The following is a 17,039-nucleotide window of genomic DNA, read 5'->3' as shown; positions in this document are numbered from 1 at the left end:
CCAGGAGGTGGAGGTTGTGGTGGAGCCGAGATCACCCCACTATACTCCAGCCTGGCAACAAGGGCAAAAAACTACGACTCAAAATAAATAAATAAATAAAGTATTCTTAACTACTATATCTGGGCCTGCACACACCAGGCTCAGAGACCTTTAGTTAGCACCCAAAAAACATTCCACATGCAAGTGGTTTTTGTACCTGCCTTTTACATACACTCACTTTCATTTTTCATATCTCCTATTAAATACTAATAGGTACGCACAGAGCCTGGAAGCACCCAGCACTTCCACTACTGTTTCCATTTGACGGGCCCCAAGTTTTTTTGCTCCTTTGTTATTTTTAAAATGATGTACAGAAATGCATTTTAAACAATAAAGTGAAAGAAATTCACAAACAAGAGTTCAAAACTTTTGACTATATATTAACATTAAAATGATTGTTTTTTGTTTTATGTAGTAAGTATATTCTTAAAACTGTTTTATATGTTAACTGGATTACATCAAGCTGATTATTGCCTCATTATCTGACAATTTTTCTTCTTTTCTGACTCATCGTCAAAACAGCCATCACTCCTATTTTGTTTTTTTGGATTGCCTGCTCCCCTTCCTCTCTTCCCAGGCCTGCTACAAGCTTATTTATAAAACACATTCACGGCCGGGCGCGGTGGCTCAAGCCTGTAATCCCAGCACTTTGGGAGGCCGAGACGGGCGGATCACAAGGTCAGGAGATCGAGACCATCCTGGCTAACACGGTGAAACCCCCGCCTCTACTAAAAAATAAAAAAAATTAGCCAGGTGAGGTGGTGGGTGCCTGTAGTCCCAGCTACTCGGAGGCTGAGGCAGGAGAATGGCGTAAACCCGGGAGGCGGAGCTTGCAGTGAGCTGAGATCCGGCCACTGCACTCCAGCCTGGGCGACAGAGCGAGACTCCGTCTCAATCAATCAATCAATCAATCAATCAATAAAACACATTCACTAGGATAGTCAGACTAGTTCAAGAAAACCTGAGCAGCTCCTACACTGTATTTACATGTACAAAGCCACCTGCATGAGAAACTGATTTCTAAATATTGGGTTTCTTACATATAACATAGTTATATCTTTCTAAAAATCATATTTTTAAATTCTTTTAAAGTGAGATATGGCACAAAGAGAAAAAGTATTTTCAAAATCCACTCAGAGGCGAGGTGCAGTAGCTCAAGCCTGTAATTCCAGCACTTTGGGAGGCCAAGGCAGGTCAGATTCAATCACCTGAGGTCAGGAGTTCAAGACCAGCCTGGCCAACACGGTGAAACTTCGTCTCTACTAAAAATACAAAAATTAGCCGGGCGTGGTAGTGCATGATTGTAATCCCAGCTACTTGGGAGGCTGAGGCTGGAAGATCGCTTGAACATAGGAGGTGGAGGTTGCAGTGAGCTGGTATCGCACCACTGCACTCTAGCCTGGATGACAGAATGAGACTGTCTCAAAAAAAAAAAAAAAAAATCCATTCAGAATACTAAAAAAAAGCTTCACTTACATAAAAAATTACTCTACCTCAGAAGTAAAAAAGAAACAGTTGTCTAAGAAACAATCATGGATTTCATGGTCAGAAAACTGTACATGAAAAGAATAGGCTGGCTGACCACAGGTGCACAGACAGAAACAGTTCCAGTTCATCTTTTCAATTCATACTGTGGTTCAGATATTTACTCCCTTAGGTAAGGAATGACATAGGGCTTTTCTGTTCCTTTTTTTTTTTTTTTTTTTGAGACGGAGTCTCGTTTTGTCGTCCAGGCTGAAGTGCAGTGGCTGGATTTCAGCTCACTGCAAGCTCTGTCCCCCAGGTTCACGCCATTCTCCTGCCTCAGCCTCCCGAGTAGCTGGGACTACAGGCGCCCGCCACCTCGCCTGGCTAATTTTTTTTATTTTTTAGTAGAGACGGGGTTTCACCGTGTTAGCCAGGATGGTCTCGATCTCCTGACCTTGTGATCCACCCGTCTCGGCCTCCCAAAGTGCTGGGATCACAGGCTTGAGCCACCGCGCCCAGCCTTCTGTTCCTTTCAAATGTATTTCTTTGCCAATAGGTTTTTAACTAAATTTCCAAAAAGACTTGTAAATGGCCACTTTAATGGTCTTATGTGCCTTTTTCTGCAATGGCAACCTTTGTGGCAAACAGTTACTAATAAATGCATAGTTCCCTCACATTTATATAAGGAACTATATCTAAAAAACTTTTTTTTTCAGTTTTGAGATAACATCTAGCTCTGTCACCCAGGATGATCACAGCTCACCACAGCCATGATCTACTGGGCTCAATCCTTCCACCTCAGCCTCTGGAGTAGCTGGAACTACGGGAACGCACCACCACACCTGGCTAATTTTTTCTATTTTTTGTACAGACAGTGTCTCACTATATTGCCTAGGCTGGTCTCAGACTCCTGGGATCAAGTGATCCTCTCTCCTTGGCCTCCCAAAGTTAGGATTACAGGCATGAGACACCACGCCCAGCCTAGAACTTTCTTTAATTGGTAACTGGATGTCCCTTAGAAACAGAAGCAAAGCATTCCTGACTATGAGAGTTTTCTGCTTAATCTTTAATTAAAAGAGGGCATATACACTTTTCAATAACAACCTTTTGTATTTTAACCACGTAAACAAATTTCCTGATGGAAATGAGTATTCACAAGATTCTTAATTTAAAAAACAATGTAAGCTGGGTGCAGTGACTCACATCTGTAATGCCAGCACTTTGGGAGGTTGAGGTGGGCAGATCACCTGAGATCGGGAGTTCGAGACCAGCCTAACATGGAGAAACCCCGTCTCTACTATAAATACAAAATTAGCCGGGTGTGGTGGCACATGCCTGTAAACCCAGCTACTCAGGAGGCTGAGGCAGGAGAATAACTTAAACCCCGGAGGTGGAGGTTGTGGTGAGCTGAGATCACGCCATTACATTCGAGCCTGAGCAACAAGAGTGAAACTACGTCTCAAACAAACAACAAACAAACAAATATATAGACAAATACTTAAACTCCTACAGTACACTTTTTCTAAAATGCTCCATGAGGGTACACAAAAAACTCTTTAACATGAAATGGACTGAAGCTATCTGCAAAAATATTAAGTAGTGACATTTCTCTCTACTACCAAGGCTATTTTTTATCAGTACCCATTTCGTGGAATAACAAATAAATAGAAATGGCAAAAATAAAGTAAAGTTATTGATGTCTCTGAGCTCATGCAAAAATACCTGATTTTCAAAACAGCTTTATGGACATGAATATATTTTCCATCAATTCGAAACTTCAGATCAGCAGTTTCTGGACTATCAAATTCTTTCTTCAGTGACTCTGCAACTGTTAAAAAGTCTTCATGCTCTGAAGGCAACAAACATATTAATACAGAAAGTTCAAGGAACAGACTGAAGATTTGAAAGACTTCAAAAAGATCATCATGACTGTGGTGGATAATTCCACTTTTTTTTTTTTTTCAAGAGTTCATACTTTATTTGACAAATCAATTCTACGGTATTAAAGGAAGTATCCAGACGGGCGCGGTGGCTCACGCCTGTAATCCCAGCACTTCGGGAGGCCAAGGCAGGCAGATCACGAGGTCAAGAGATCGAGACCATTCTGGCCAACATGGTGAAACCCCATCTCTACTAAAAGTACAAAAATTAGCTGGGTGTGGTGGCGCTTGCTTGTAGTCCCAGCTACTCGGGAGGCTGAGGCAGGAGAATTGCTTGAACCCAGGAGGCAGAGGTTGCAGTGAGCCAAGATCACACCACTGTACTCTAGTCTGGCAACAGAGTGAGACTCTGTCTCAAAAAAAAAAAAAAAAAAAGTATCCTGCATCTATAAATTACCAAAGAAAACCACCAAAAGACAGTATTTAGAAAGGCCAAATACCATCTTATATGCTTAGTTATACATTAGAATATATATTTTTTAAAGAAAAAAATGATAGGTACTTCATGATAATATGATAAACCCCTCTCAAAACGAGTGGTTCTCTTCTAAGACTAAGAATTTATCAGTTTTCCTTGACTAAAACACTAAGAATATCTTTTTTCTGCTTTGGGGTAGTTTCAAGGGGTCAGCATATCCAACTCAAGGAGGTGCAAGAAACAAACTTAGCACTTAAATGGTAATGCTAAGCAGTCACGTTCTCAAGCAGAGAAACTCTTTCCTAAGTACCTGGAACCTAAACATCTCTGTTAACCCTAAAAATCACTATATGCATAATCCTTACTCACTATCTGAACACAGAGCAAATTCACTTAGAAACAATGCTTACACGAAGGGAACAGTTTTATCAAAACACACGATCACCTTACCTGATAAGAATTGCTGTTATGGTTATATGTAAGTAGAACTGTATTATTCCAAGGAGAAGTAAAGGCACTTGTACAAATTCCTGCAATGCTTTCTTGTGTTTTATATGAAAGAAAAGAAGTAGAAAAAGGCTAATGGGGAAACTTTTTTAAATTCCAGAGATCCTCACGAGGCATCGAATCAAGCTGCTATGGATACACGAAGCAGCTTTCAACTGCCCACAGCTGAGTTAATAATCAGTGTCTTAATCAAAGACCTCAGCTTCCAAGGCTGGATGAACCTGTGTCCCTTGGTAGCCTGTTGTTACCAGAGCAACTCCTAGAGGAGGGACAACAGCTAAAACCTAGGCTGAAACTTAACAAATGAGCTTATCTGCAAGCTTTATCATCAGAATCTCCCAAGGAATTACCTTTCACCTACGCCCTGACCTTAACTGACAGCCCTCCCTCCACCCCATGCAAAGCAGAGCTCTCCTGGCTATGGAGGAAAGGTGGAAAACCTCTCAAAAGTCAGGCTTTCCCTGACCTTGTAACCTAGATCACTGGTGGGCAAAAGAATACAAATGACTAAGATGGGCCAAGAGTCAAGGAGTCTAGATTGCTACCCCTACCCATCCAAAAAAAAAAACACACTTCTCATCAGTGCTTCAACTTCTGCATCCAGTCTTAGGCTGAAATGACCCTTTCTCCTCTTTGCTCCTGGCAACAAGTATAGTATGTCCTTTCAGAGAAGAAATCCTCCTCAGAGGAGTGAATTCACCATGTGACTTTCTTTCTAACACTCAGCTGAGATCACAAAGTGAGAGGGAAAAACACTTTTGACTTTTAGTGGGTGGAAGGGAAAGAAGTTATCTAGGACAGTGGTCCCCAACCTTTTTGGTACCAGGGACCAGTTTTGTGGAAGACAATTTTTCCACGGACCAGGGCGGGGAGGGGGATAGTTTCAGGATGATTCAAGCACATTATGTTTATTGTGCACTTAATTTTTATTATTGTTACACTGTAATATGTAATGAAATAATTACACAACTCACCATAATGCAGAATCAGTGGGAGTCCTGAGCTTGTTTTCCTACAACTGGACAGCCCCATCTGGGGGTGATGGGAGACAGTGACAGATCATCTAGGCATTAGATTCTCATAAGGAGCTCGCAACCTGTATCCCTTGCATGTGCAGTTCACAAAAGGGCTCACGCTTCTATGAGAATCTAATGCTGCTGCTGATCTGACGGGAGGTGGAGCTCAGGCGGTAATGTGAGTGATGGGGAGCAGCTGTAAATACAGATGCAGCTTTGCTCACTGCCACTCATGTCCTGCTGTGCAACCCAGTTAATAACAGGCCACGGACCAGTACAGGCATATGGCCCGGGGTTTGGGGACCCCCGATCTAGGAGGAAATATTCAGTGACCATATTTTTCCCAAACTTAACATTTAAATTGTTAGGACATTCGTTCTGAAAACAATGCCTATGCCATTGTAAGACGTAAGAACTGGGGGAAGCCTTTTATAAGTCCAGGTTAAGTAGTACATATAAATCTGAAGATGTGTACAGAAGTGCTTTAGCTGGGTGTGCTATACATGTGCGATTCTAGCCAAATAGTCCCATTCAGCGAACCAATTATTTTCCAATCACAATACTCACTGCAAAAAAAAAAAACTCTATTATCCCTAAAGAACATAGCAAAATGAAGTGAAAGGGAGTGTTCGACTGATTTCACTTTAAGGCAAGCTTAACTCTTCCTAAGCATCCTTTTGCCCCCATACCCATGACTGGCCATCTAATGATGGGACAACTCCACCTGTCTGACACACCTAAGCACGACATGTTAAAACTAACCTTCAGTATCAATTGCTGAGCAACCCAAACACCTTAACTGCCAAGAACTACATTAATTTTCAAGCACAGAGCATCATGACCCACTTATTCCCTCTGCTTATAAATAAAAGAACAACTTAAAAGAAATATGCTAGCCAAAAGGCAAAAACAAACAAGAAATAAAAGAAAAAGATTAAAGTCATCTTGTAAATGGCTACTCAGCTTTAAGACATCCTAGCTTTTTCAGTCAATAGTGGACTCTTAAAGAAGACCATATGCAGAAAAGGTACAGATTATGTAACCAAAGATCACTCCAAGTTCTACTACCCTTTATAATACCTCTGTTTTGATGCCCTTCTGAAATAAAAGAATTTGAAATCAGTTGAAAGACAGAGATAGAAAGAAGGTGGGGTTAATGTGTCACCTTAAAAATCAGAAGTTGTTCGCTTTTTTTATTGAGACAGGGTCTTGCTCTGTCACCTAGGCTGGAGTATAGTGGTGCGATCACAGCTCACTGCAGCCTTGACCTCCCAGGCTCAAGCAATTCTCCACCTCAGTCTCCTGAGTAGCTGGCACTACAGGCACACACCACTACTCCTGGTTATTTTTTGCAGAGATGGGGTTTCGCCATGTTGCCCAGGCTGGTCTAAAACTCCTGGGCTCAAGCAATCCACCCGCCTTGGCCTCCCGAAGTGCTGAGATCACAGGTGTGAGCCACCACACCCAGCCGTTCTTCACCTTTTTGAAAGTTCATTTTTTGGACCGGGCATGGTGGCTTACGCCTGTAATCCCAGCACTTTGGGAGGTTGAGGTGGGCGGATCACAAGGTCAGGAGTTCCAGACCAGCCTGATTAACATGGTGAAACCCTGTCTCTACCAAAAATATAAACAAATTAGCCGGGCATGGTGGCACACTCCTGTAATCCCAGCTACTCAGGAGGCTGAGACAGGAGAACTGCTTGAACCTGGGATGCAGAGGTTATAGTAAGCCGAGATGGCGCCATTGCACTCCAGCCTGGGCAACAGAGTGAGACTCTGTCTCAAAAAAAAAAAAAGTTCATTTTTGATTGGTATTATATCAAGTTCTGTAAGAAATCTAGTATAACAGAAGTGCTTAAGAACAGGTTACCTAAATACTTATACATGAACATTCATAACAGCACTACCCATGGGAGTCAAAGGTGGGAACAACCCACATGTCCATCAACAGTTAAATGACAAACAAAATATGGTGTGTATATATACAATGGAATATTATTCAGTCATAAAAGGGAATGAAATATGGAGACATATTACAACATCAATGGGCCTCAAAAACATTAAGTAAAAGAAGCCAGACACATGGGTCACACATTGTATGCTTCCACTTATATGAACTATCCAGAGTCGGTAAACCCATAGAAACAAAAAGCAAACTAGTGGCTGCTAGGGGCTGGGGGGAAGAGGGAATGGAGTGTGACAAATTAACATATAAGGGCTTTCTTTTGGGGTGATGAAAACATTTTAGAATTTGACATAAAAGGTGGATGCAGGCCAGGTGCAGTGGCAGGTGGATCACCTGAGGTCAGGAGTTTGAGAACAATCTGGCTAACATGGTGAAACCCCACCCCTACTAAAAATACAAAATTTAGCTGGGTGTGGTGGCAGGTGCCTGTAGTCTTAGCTACTTGGGAGGCTGAGGCAGAAGAATCACTTGAACTCGGGAGGTGGAGGTTGCAGTGATCTGAGACTGTGCCACTGAACTCCAGCCTGGGCAACAGAACGAGACTCTGCCTCAAAAAAAAAAAAGGTGGATGTACAACATTATGAATGTTCTAAATGCAACTAAACTGTACCCTTCACAATGGTTAATTGCATGTTATGCAAATTTGATATCAATTGAAATAAAAGCACTTATGAGAGAAAATTTAAAGTTCACGGTAATACTTTGTAATATATGAATACATTTGATTATGCATATCTAATTTGAGGGAAGCTATGAAAGCTAATAGAGAATAAAACATTCTAAGAGATCCGAAAACCAGCAAAGACACGGGAAAACTGGTCACTTGGTAGTACCATTCTTCCTGGGTGGAGGTGGCCTTGCACTTTCTTACCCACAGACAGGAGGCGCCACGAGACAGCGGGAGTGGCAAAGCAGGCAAACACGTCATCGGTGCAGGAGAAGTGGGTGAGGTGCGGGAGGATCACGGACTGACCCCGGCACTGGCCCCACATGTACACGTGCCCACCCTGCGTCTTGGCTGCAGACGTGTGGGCAGAGTGACAGGCTGCAATCTCTACCACCCTGAAAAGTTTTAAGAAAAATGCATGTCACTTCATGAACACAGAAGCCCACAGCAGACCACACAAGGCAATTTAAAAGTTCATGCTTGCAACACCTCAGAAAACAACAGTCCAGGTTCCAGATACACTAGCTGCCAAGTCACACAAACAAAAGCAACAGATCAGGGCAAGAGCACTGTTCTCCTTTCCCAAATGGCCACTTCTCCTCCTCAGCTTCACTGTGAGTTAGGATAGATCACACAGACTGCTGAGGAAAACTTGGAAAACAGACTAGCAAATCCAAGCAAACGAGGAAAGTGGACACTGACAAAATGCCCTAACAAATGTGATGGCTTAAATGCCCTTTTTTTTTTTTTTTTTTTTGAGACAGGATCTCACTCTGTCACCCAGGCTGGAGTGCAGTGGCATGACCATGGCTCACTGCAGCCTCGACCTCCCAGGCTCAAGCAATCCTCCCACCTCAGCCTCCCAGACCACAGCTGCACCACCACACCCGACTAATTTTTGTATTTTTTATAGAGACAGGGTCTTGCTATGTTGCCAAGGCTGGTCACCAACTCCTGGGCTCAAGTGATCCTCTGCCTACGCCTCCCAAAGTGCTGGGATTACAGGTGTGCGCCATCGTGTCTGGCCCATTTCTTTATAAATGTAACTTTTTCTCTCATCTCCTACCAGAGCTCAGAACACTCATTGGGCTGATAAGCATTGGCTGAGGGGTCACGGACTCTGAACGTTCCAATCCAAAGGAAAACAAGCCAAACTTACTATATTTCTTAGTAGTATGTTTCTTGGGTTAGGTCCCCTAATCAGAAGTCAGCACTCCAGGACATAGAAGGTAAGACCTTACAATTAGGCTGAACAACATAAAGCATCTATTCCAGTAACACATATTACATCAAAGCAATATTTAAACAGATAATGTCCTTTCAAGAGCAGATTTATTTAAAAGTTGCTTTACTTGGCTCAAAGTAAAAGTTTATATTATACCGTAAACATCAACATGGCCATAGACCCTACTTGTCTTCCATACCAAAAGGGCAACAGCAAGACTGCAGTAATTATATCAAGATGCATTCACACCTATCAGTCACAGGTGGTTATTTCAGAGAGCTACATAAGAATCATACCAACCTCATGTTCATTCTGGCTGCTACTCAAAACACTTTTGCATAGGCCAGGCACAGTGGGGCTCAGGCCTATAATCCCAGCACTTTGGGAGGCCGAGGTGGGTAGATCACTTGAGGCCAGGAATTCAACAGCAGCCTGGCCAACATGGCGAAACCCTATCTCTACTAAAAAATACAAAAATTAGCTGGGCATGGTGGTACACACCTGTAATCCCAGCTACTCAGGAGGCTGAGGCAAGAGAATCACTTGAACCCAGGAGGTGGAAGTTGCAGTGAGCCGAGATCGTGCCACTGCACTCCAGCCTGGGTGACAGAGACCCAAAAAGGGAAGGGAAGGGGGAAGGGGGAATGGGGAAAGGGGAAGTTTACCTCTTTCATCCAAAATGAGAATGTTAATGAACAGAAGAATCACAAAGCCAAACACCACAGCTCTGCCACACACAGCCCCAAGGCCACATCGCACACACAGTCCCAAGACATGGCACAGCCAAGTTACCTTTCTTTCTCCACCATGATGTGTGCTGGGCTTAGCAGGTTATTTTTATTGCCAGTTCCCAGCTGCCCATATGTGTTAGCTCCCCAGGCATAGAGCAAGCCCTCATCTGTTAGTGCTAGAGTATGTGCGTAGCCGCAGACAATCTGCAAGTAAATTGAAATGGTTACCATTAGCAGGAAAACAGGAAGGGCAGGGAGAACATCTACTTAAAGGCTACAGCCAGCTTCTGCAGAATGCCCATTCATCATCAGGGATGGACTGACATTTGCTGGAACATTAAAAAAGCATTAGAAAAGCCTAAACCTTAGGCTACTGAATTTTTCCACTGTTTCTTTTAACTTGTTGAGGCTGTTTTGCCAACACCATAGTCTTGCTTCTCCTCGTGGGAAGTTAGGGAAGATATAATATTAAAGGTAGAAGATGAAGGCACAGAGTATTGCCAGAAAAGACTGACTAAAGAGTAAACCTCCAATATTTCTCCAAGTTAGAGCAGGGAAGGTAGCCAGGACGCCACTAACTGAGAAGGCACCACACGTACCTGGTTGACACACACGCTGTGCAAAGCGGCCACTCTCACAGGGGTCAGCTGGTTGCCATTGTTTCCCAAGCCCAGCTGACCGTTGCCGTTGTAACCCCAGCCATATACCTTAGAGAGGACAGAAGGGAGAGAATGAGTTTTTTAAACTGCTGGTAAGAAGGAAGAGACAAAAAACCAGTCCATCTAAACAAATCAGATACTTCCAACACCTATATTCTACTCTATGCTCCTGCAACTGATCTCCAAACAGAAGCTGTTTTGGAGAAGGGGATGACAGAATTGGGCTCAGTTTCTACTCCATGACTTACTAGTTACATAGTCCGGGGCAAGTCACTCTTTCCTGTTTAATACATGAGGAAGTTGAGCCTCACTAACAATTATTAAACACCTACTGTATGTCAGAACACTCTGAAAGGTACTAGTTTTTGGTCGCAGTTTAACAGGCGAAATAGATACGTGCAAATTTTTTGCTGATGAGTAGCAATAGGTATCATCTATTTGCTACAATAGATATAATCAAGGCACTTCAGAACAGCAAGGAAGAAGGCTTTAGCTCCAGGAAGAAAGATTAAGGAAGACTTTTCAAAAAGTGGAGATTGGAGCAGAGCTGAAGGATGAAGGAGAGCAAAAACATTCCAAGCAGAAGGCATTGACTGTGTTAGAAGCTGGTTTAGAAGATAAGTAGGTGGGCCTGGCTGGACACATCTGTGCTAGTAGTAGTAGAAAGACTAGAAGAAGGCCAGGTGCAGTGGCTTACGCCTGTAATCCCAGCACTTTGGGAGGTCAAGGTGGGCAGATCACAAGGTCAGGAGATCGAGACCATCCTGGCCAACATGGTGAAACCCCGTCTCTAGTAAAAATACAAAAATTAGCTGGGCGTGGTGGCATGTGCCTGTAAACCCAGCTACTCGGGAAGCTGAGGCAGGAGAATCGCTTAAACCTGGGAGGCAGAGGTTACAGTGAGCCAAGATCGTGCCACTGTATTCCAGCCTTCCAGCCTGGCAACAACAACAACAAAAAAAGACAGGAAGGAAAGGCAAGAGCTCAGAGGGAAAGTGACAAAAAACATACCAGGGAAAGTACATCTATAAATTTCTCATTGAAATATTAATTTAATTTGCATTTTTGAAAGATAATGCTGGCCACAGTATGAAAGATGATACAGCGTATAAGGCTAGAGGCAGGAAGAACCTTTAGGAGGTCATTTCTTCTCTCGTTAGCAAATAGGTGAGCTCTGATGAGGCGCTAAACTAAGGAGTGACAGCAGGATCAAGAGAGGGAAAGAAGAGTAAAGAGGATTAAAAACAGAGGACTTCCCAGAACGCAACGGTCCCCTGGATACAGAGTGAGAGGAGGCCCATCTGCTGAAAGTAACAGAGCTAGGCATAGGTTTGACAGGAGTGTTAAAGGTTCCAAACAGCCATAGGAAAAACTACTGACCAGGAACAAACAAAGGCCTTGCTCAAATTACAAACCCAAGATTTGTGGTGGCATCGAGACCCACAGCAATGCAGGGTGGCAGACATAGACTGGGGCTTTTCAGGGTAACATGATGGAGGGGAAAGGGGGAATGGACTTTAGGGGCCTGGGGAGAGATGGTTAAAGGCACTTTCACCCAGTGCCAGAAGTGTAACAGACATGAACTTTCTGAAGAGAAATTTGGCAATGGCTATCAATATTTTAAATGGCATACTTCTTGACCCAGAAATTCTTTGGGAATTTATTCTATAGAAATACTTGTATAAGTGTACAAAGATACACACACAGAGAGTAACACAGAAAATCACCACAACTCTGTCTATAACAGCAAAAAATTAGAAAACTGGTATGTTCATCAGTAGAGCTCTGGATATGGGTCATTCATGGAAGCCAATCTCAGCAGCCATAATGATGGAAAGCCGCATAAATAGTCTGACCATAGACACAGTTAAACAAAGGATGCTACACACGGGAGCAGGAAGCAGGCTGAAGAATAGCAGAGAAAAGCCGTGGTAGGTATAATCATCCCACTGTTTTAAAACAAGATAATTATACTCACCTACATGTAACTGTTTAAGGGAAAAATCCAAAAAGATAAGTATGAAACTATTGACAAGATTGGGAAAAGGTATTCACCTTTTATTTTATGTTTCACTTCTCTTCCTTTACTTTGTTAACATAGCCATATAATAATAACCTAAAAATTAAACTTATTTTTAAAAATAAGAGAATACTGGAATGGAGGATATTCAATGGCCATCCCAAGGAATTCTGAAGTCATCTTCATGATACTGAGATTGAGTTTTAAAAAAATAAGTTAACATAAGTTAAGGTCTATGCATAAACTCTAAAGCACCCTAAGCACAGGGGTCCCTAATCCCCAGGCCATGAGCCGCAGACCGGTACCAGTCTGTGCCCTGTTAGGAACTGGGCCACACAGCAGGTGGTGAATGGTGAGCAAGAGAGTATTACTGCCTGAGCTCCACCTCCTGTCAGATCAACGGCGGCATTAGATTCTCATAGCAGCATGAACCCCACTGTGAACTGCACAACAAGGCATCTAGGCTGCGCGCTCCATATGAGAATCTAACTAATGCTTGATGACCTGAGGTGGAACAGTTTCATCCCAAAACCGTGCCCCCAACACCGCCATCCGTGGAAAAATTGTCTTCCATGAAACCAGTCCCTGGTGCCAAAAAGGCTGGGACCACTGCCCTAGCACACCAATGCATGATGCCAAAACATGTGTGTCCAGGGTCATATCTTTGTATAATTTTCATGCACTAAAATATGTATAGGTAGTAAATGGTCTGTTTAAGTGGAAGTTGCAACCAGAGATCAATTTCATAGAAATAACCATCAGCTCAAAAGTGACCACAGTAGGAGTAACTAAACGGAGAGTTGTTAAAAGTGGCTAACAACAGTCAGGACCCCACAAAAAATCTGCTTTTGCAAGTTGCTTCCTCCTGTGAACATTCAAGATACAGGTAGGTACTTCCACAAGGACTTCATCAGCTAATTTTAAAATGTACAGTTGATTTGTTTTCATTGGAAGACAAAGGTAGGATTAAATTCTTTAATCTATTACATTAAATATCACCAACAAATACCTATAGGCATTAGGCTCTTTGGATCTTGCAAAAAATACAATTTAGACAGACAGAATCTTTACTTTCAGGTAAATCTTGGAATTTAGAAAAGTCATACTGAGCAGCAACCTCTAGCTCCTCAGTAAGTAATCAGTTAACTTTCAGTGGAGCTACCAAAACAAAGCACTCTTCCATCTTCGATCTGATACAGTCACCTTGTGAAGAAACTCACATGTCATTGAAAAACGAGGTAGAAAGGGAAACGGGAGTGGAGACACCTCACCTCACCATTGTCCAGAACAGCCATGGATGAAGTCTGACCACAGGCAATGCCAACTACCCTCTTAATATGTAAACAGTTTGTAACTTTTCGAGGAGTTGGTTGATTTGCTGTAGAACCTGATCCTACTTGGCCACAGTTGTTATAACCCCAAGCAAATACCTACAAGAGAAAGGAAAAGGAAAGAATAGTCAGGGTGAAAATTCCACCCCAACACAAATAATCATAAAAATTAAAATCAACCTACTTAATGAGTACTTAAGATGTGCTAAATGGTTGTATATGCTTTACACATATTAACCTATTTAACCTGCCTAGTAATCCTGCAAAGTGACCCTAGAGTAGGTAGTACCCACTTTATATATCTCCATTTTATACATGGAAACTGAAACACAAGAGAGGTAAAGTGACTTGCTTGCGGTACCAAAGCTGGTAAGCAGCGCTAAGAGAATTTAACCCCAAGCAGTCCAGCTATGCTCTTAACTACCATGCTATATTCCCTCTATAATTTGTGTGTGTGTGTATCTACACACATACACATACACACATACTAATGTGGCATCAATAGGAAATGTGGTATATGCCACATAAGTGTCAGTGATGTAAAAATTTTGCTCAACTCTTTGGGCACAAATATTCATTGTTTTCCATGGAAGCCATTATTTTTGTTTTGTTTTGTTTTGTTTGAGAGGGAGTCTCGCTCTGTCACCCAGACTGGAGTGAAGTGGCGTGATCTCCGCTCACTGCAAGCTCCGCCTCCCGGGTTCACGCCATTCTCCTGCCTCAGCCTCCTGAGTAGCTGGGACCACAGGCACCCACCACCACGCCCGGTTAATTTTTTGTATTTTCAGTAGAGACGGGTTTTGCGGTGTTAACCAGGATTGTCTTGATCTTCCGACCTCGTGATCCGCCCACCTAGGCCTCCCAAAGTGCTGGGATTACAGGTGTGAGCCACCACGCCCGGCCCCACGGAAACCATTCTAAACAAGACTATAAACAGAGAGATGAATTAGGGAGGGAGGTTTTGGCAGTAGAGAAAATAATTTCCTCCAACATTAGGAAAATGTCTAAGACCCCACTCCCCACCCTGCTTCACATGGCTGCAGGAGGTGGTCCACATATATACTGAGTGTGGCTTCCACGATTCTTTCTTGTCTGATGCTGGCCAAGGCAACATCAGGAGATCCCTCTGGTGAATATGTGTTACAGGTTCATCTCACAGGTACAAAACAAATAACCTGCAACACCTCCTCAAAGTATATTCACATAAATATCTACTTTAATTATGCAAATATTAATATTCAGTATAATTATTCAAAGTACCATATGCTTAAGATTAAAACAAAGCAGGAATCCAGCCTGCATAAATGAACAAGTTTGAGCTAATTTCAGCAATCATTCTTCTGGCACTTCTCAAATAAAGCATGTTCCCTTGCAGTGCTGCTGCCTCTTGTTTAATTGGGGCTGTAGTTCTACTAACCAAGAAATGGACTAGGAAACAGTGGCTCTAGGGCATGAGGCCTGTGTGCTATGCCCGGCTCCAGCACATCCCAGTCATGAAATCTTGGTCTCCCTGAGCTTTTGGGTTTGTTCACCTACAACTTGTCCTACTTAATAAAATCTCTGTAAATATCACTGAGGAACTTCAAAGAGAGGAACAGTATGATCTAACTTGTGTTTTAGAAACCAAAGGGGACAGCAAAGCAAGACTGGACAAGTGGATCAACTTAAAAGTTACGGAATAGAAGAGTCTATGGCAGTAGTCTAGGCAGGAAATGACAAGACTTGACCAAAAGCAATGGAAATGGAGAGGAACAAAATGGCATAAAAGATTAGGAGACAGAATCAATAGGATGAATGACCTTTAAGATAAGCACGAACTTGGGGGCTAAACAAGTGTTACAGTACCTACTACAAGGATGGTAAAGTTATTTTTTCCACACTCATTACATACACTGAAAAATAAAATAGACCTTAAGGATGGGGTCACTAAAAAAAAAAAAGTACAGAACACTGTCACACATCTGAGCTACAGTCTCAGCAAAGAGCATGGGACTCAGCTGCCTTAAGAATGAACTCTAGGTTGGGTGCAGTAGCTCACACCTATAATCCCAGGATTTTGGGAGGCCAAGACAGGAGGATCACTTGAGCCCAAGAGTTCAAGACCAGCCTGGGCAACATGGCCAGATTCTTGTCTCTACAAAAAAAAAAAAATTTTAAAGAATGAATTCTACTGCCATCAAAAGTGTAATCTTGATCACACAATACATGTTATGCTAGAGAGAGAGCGCATTCCCACAAGGTTTTTAGCTATATGTGCAAGGCTACAATATTCTCACCACATCAAGTACAAATATGGTCATTAAAATCAGAGGACTTTCACAATTGCCAAAAGTGGAAACAACCCAAACATCCATGAACAGATGAACAGAAAAACAAAATGTGGTTTACAGCAGGTCCTTGAAAAATGTCATTTCATTCAACATCATTTTGCTATAACACCAATGAGAAAAAATGTCAATTCCCGGCCAGGGCCACTGTCTGTGGAGTCTGCATGTCCCATGTCTGTGTGAGTTTTCTCTGGGTACTCTGATTTCCTCCCAAACCCCAAAGCTGTGCAGACTAGGTTGTGTCTAAGCTGGGTACATGTCTCAATGGTTCCAGTGAGAGTGAGTGTGGGGGTATACATGAGTGCACCTTGTGTCCTGTTTAGGGCTACTTCCCACCTCGTGTCCTGCGCTGCCAGAAGGGCTGTGGCCACCTGCAACCCTGAACTGGAACAAATGGGTTGGAAAATGAATGAATGAATACAAATTATTAGAAAATAAAAATTCACAAAGTAGGCTGGTCATGGTGGCTCATGCCTGTATTCCCAGCACTTTGGGAGGCCAAGGCGGGAGGATCACCTGAGGTCAGGAGTTCGAAACCAGGCTGGCCAACATGGTGAAACCCCGTCTCTACTAAAAATACAAAAAAATTAGCCAGGTGCCTGTAATCCCAGCGACTCAGGAGGCTGAGGCAGGAGAATCACTTATACCCAGGAGGCGGAGATTGCAGTGAGCCGAGATTGTACCACTGCACTCCAGCCTGGGCAAGAAGGGCAAAACTCTGAGTCA

General features: G+C 42.8%; 1 protein-coding gene across 6 annotated transcripts in view; it reads right to left on the bottom strand.

Moving 5' to 3' along the window:
* RCBTB1 (RCC1 and BTB domain containing protein 1) overlaps positions 1-17,039 on the bottom strand; it is a 52,537-nt gene that overhangs the window by 9,617 nt on the left and 25,881 nt on the right. For all 6 annotated transcript variants that reach the window (XM_033176865.1, XM_033176864.1, XM_033176868.1 and 3 more), the window contains 5 exons: positions 13,927-14,085; positions 10,576-10,683; positions 10,038-10,180; positions 8,225-8,415; positions 3,229-3,355 (listed from right to left, as the gene is read on the bottom strand). In XM_033176865.1, the coding sequence (XP_033032756.1) occupies positions 3,229-3,355; positions 8,225-8,415; positions 10,038-10,180; positions 10,576-10,683; positions 13,927-14,085 (728 nt within the window). The remainder of the gene's footprint in view (positions 1-3,228; positions 3,356-8,224; positions 8,416-10,037; positions 10,181-10,575; positions 10,684-13,926; positions 14,086-17,039) is intronic.

This window comes from Trachypithecus francoisi, unplaced genomic scaffold (assembly GCF_009764315.1).
Source record: "Trachypithecus francoisi isolate TF-2019V2 unplaced genomic scaffold, Tfra_2.0 Lachesis_group18, whole genome shotgun sequence".
Classification (NCBI taxonomy): domain Eukaryota; kingdom Metazoa; phylum Chordata; class Mammalia; order Primates; family Cercopithecidae; genus Trachypithecus; species Trachypithecus francoisi.
This window is presented reverse-complemented; position numbering and strand designations above follow the sequence as displayed.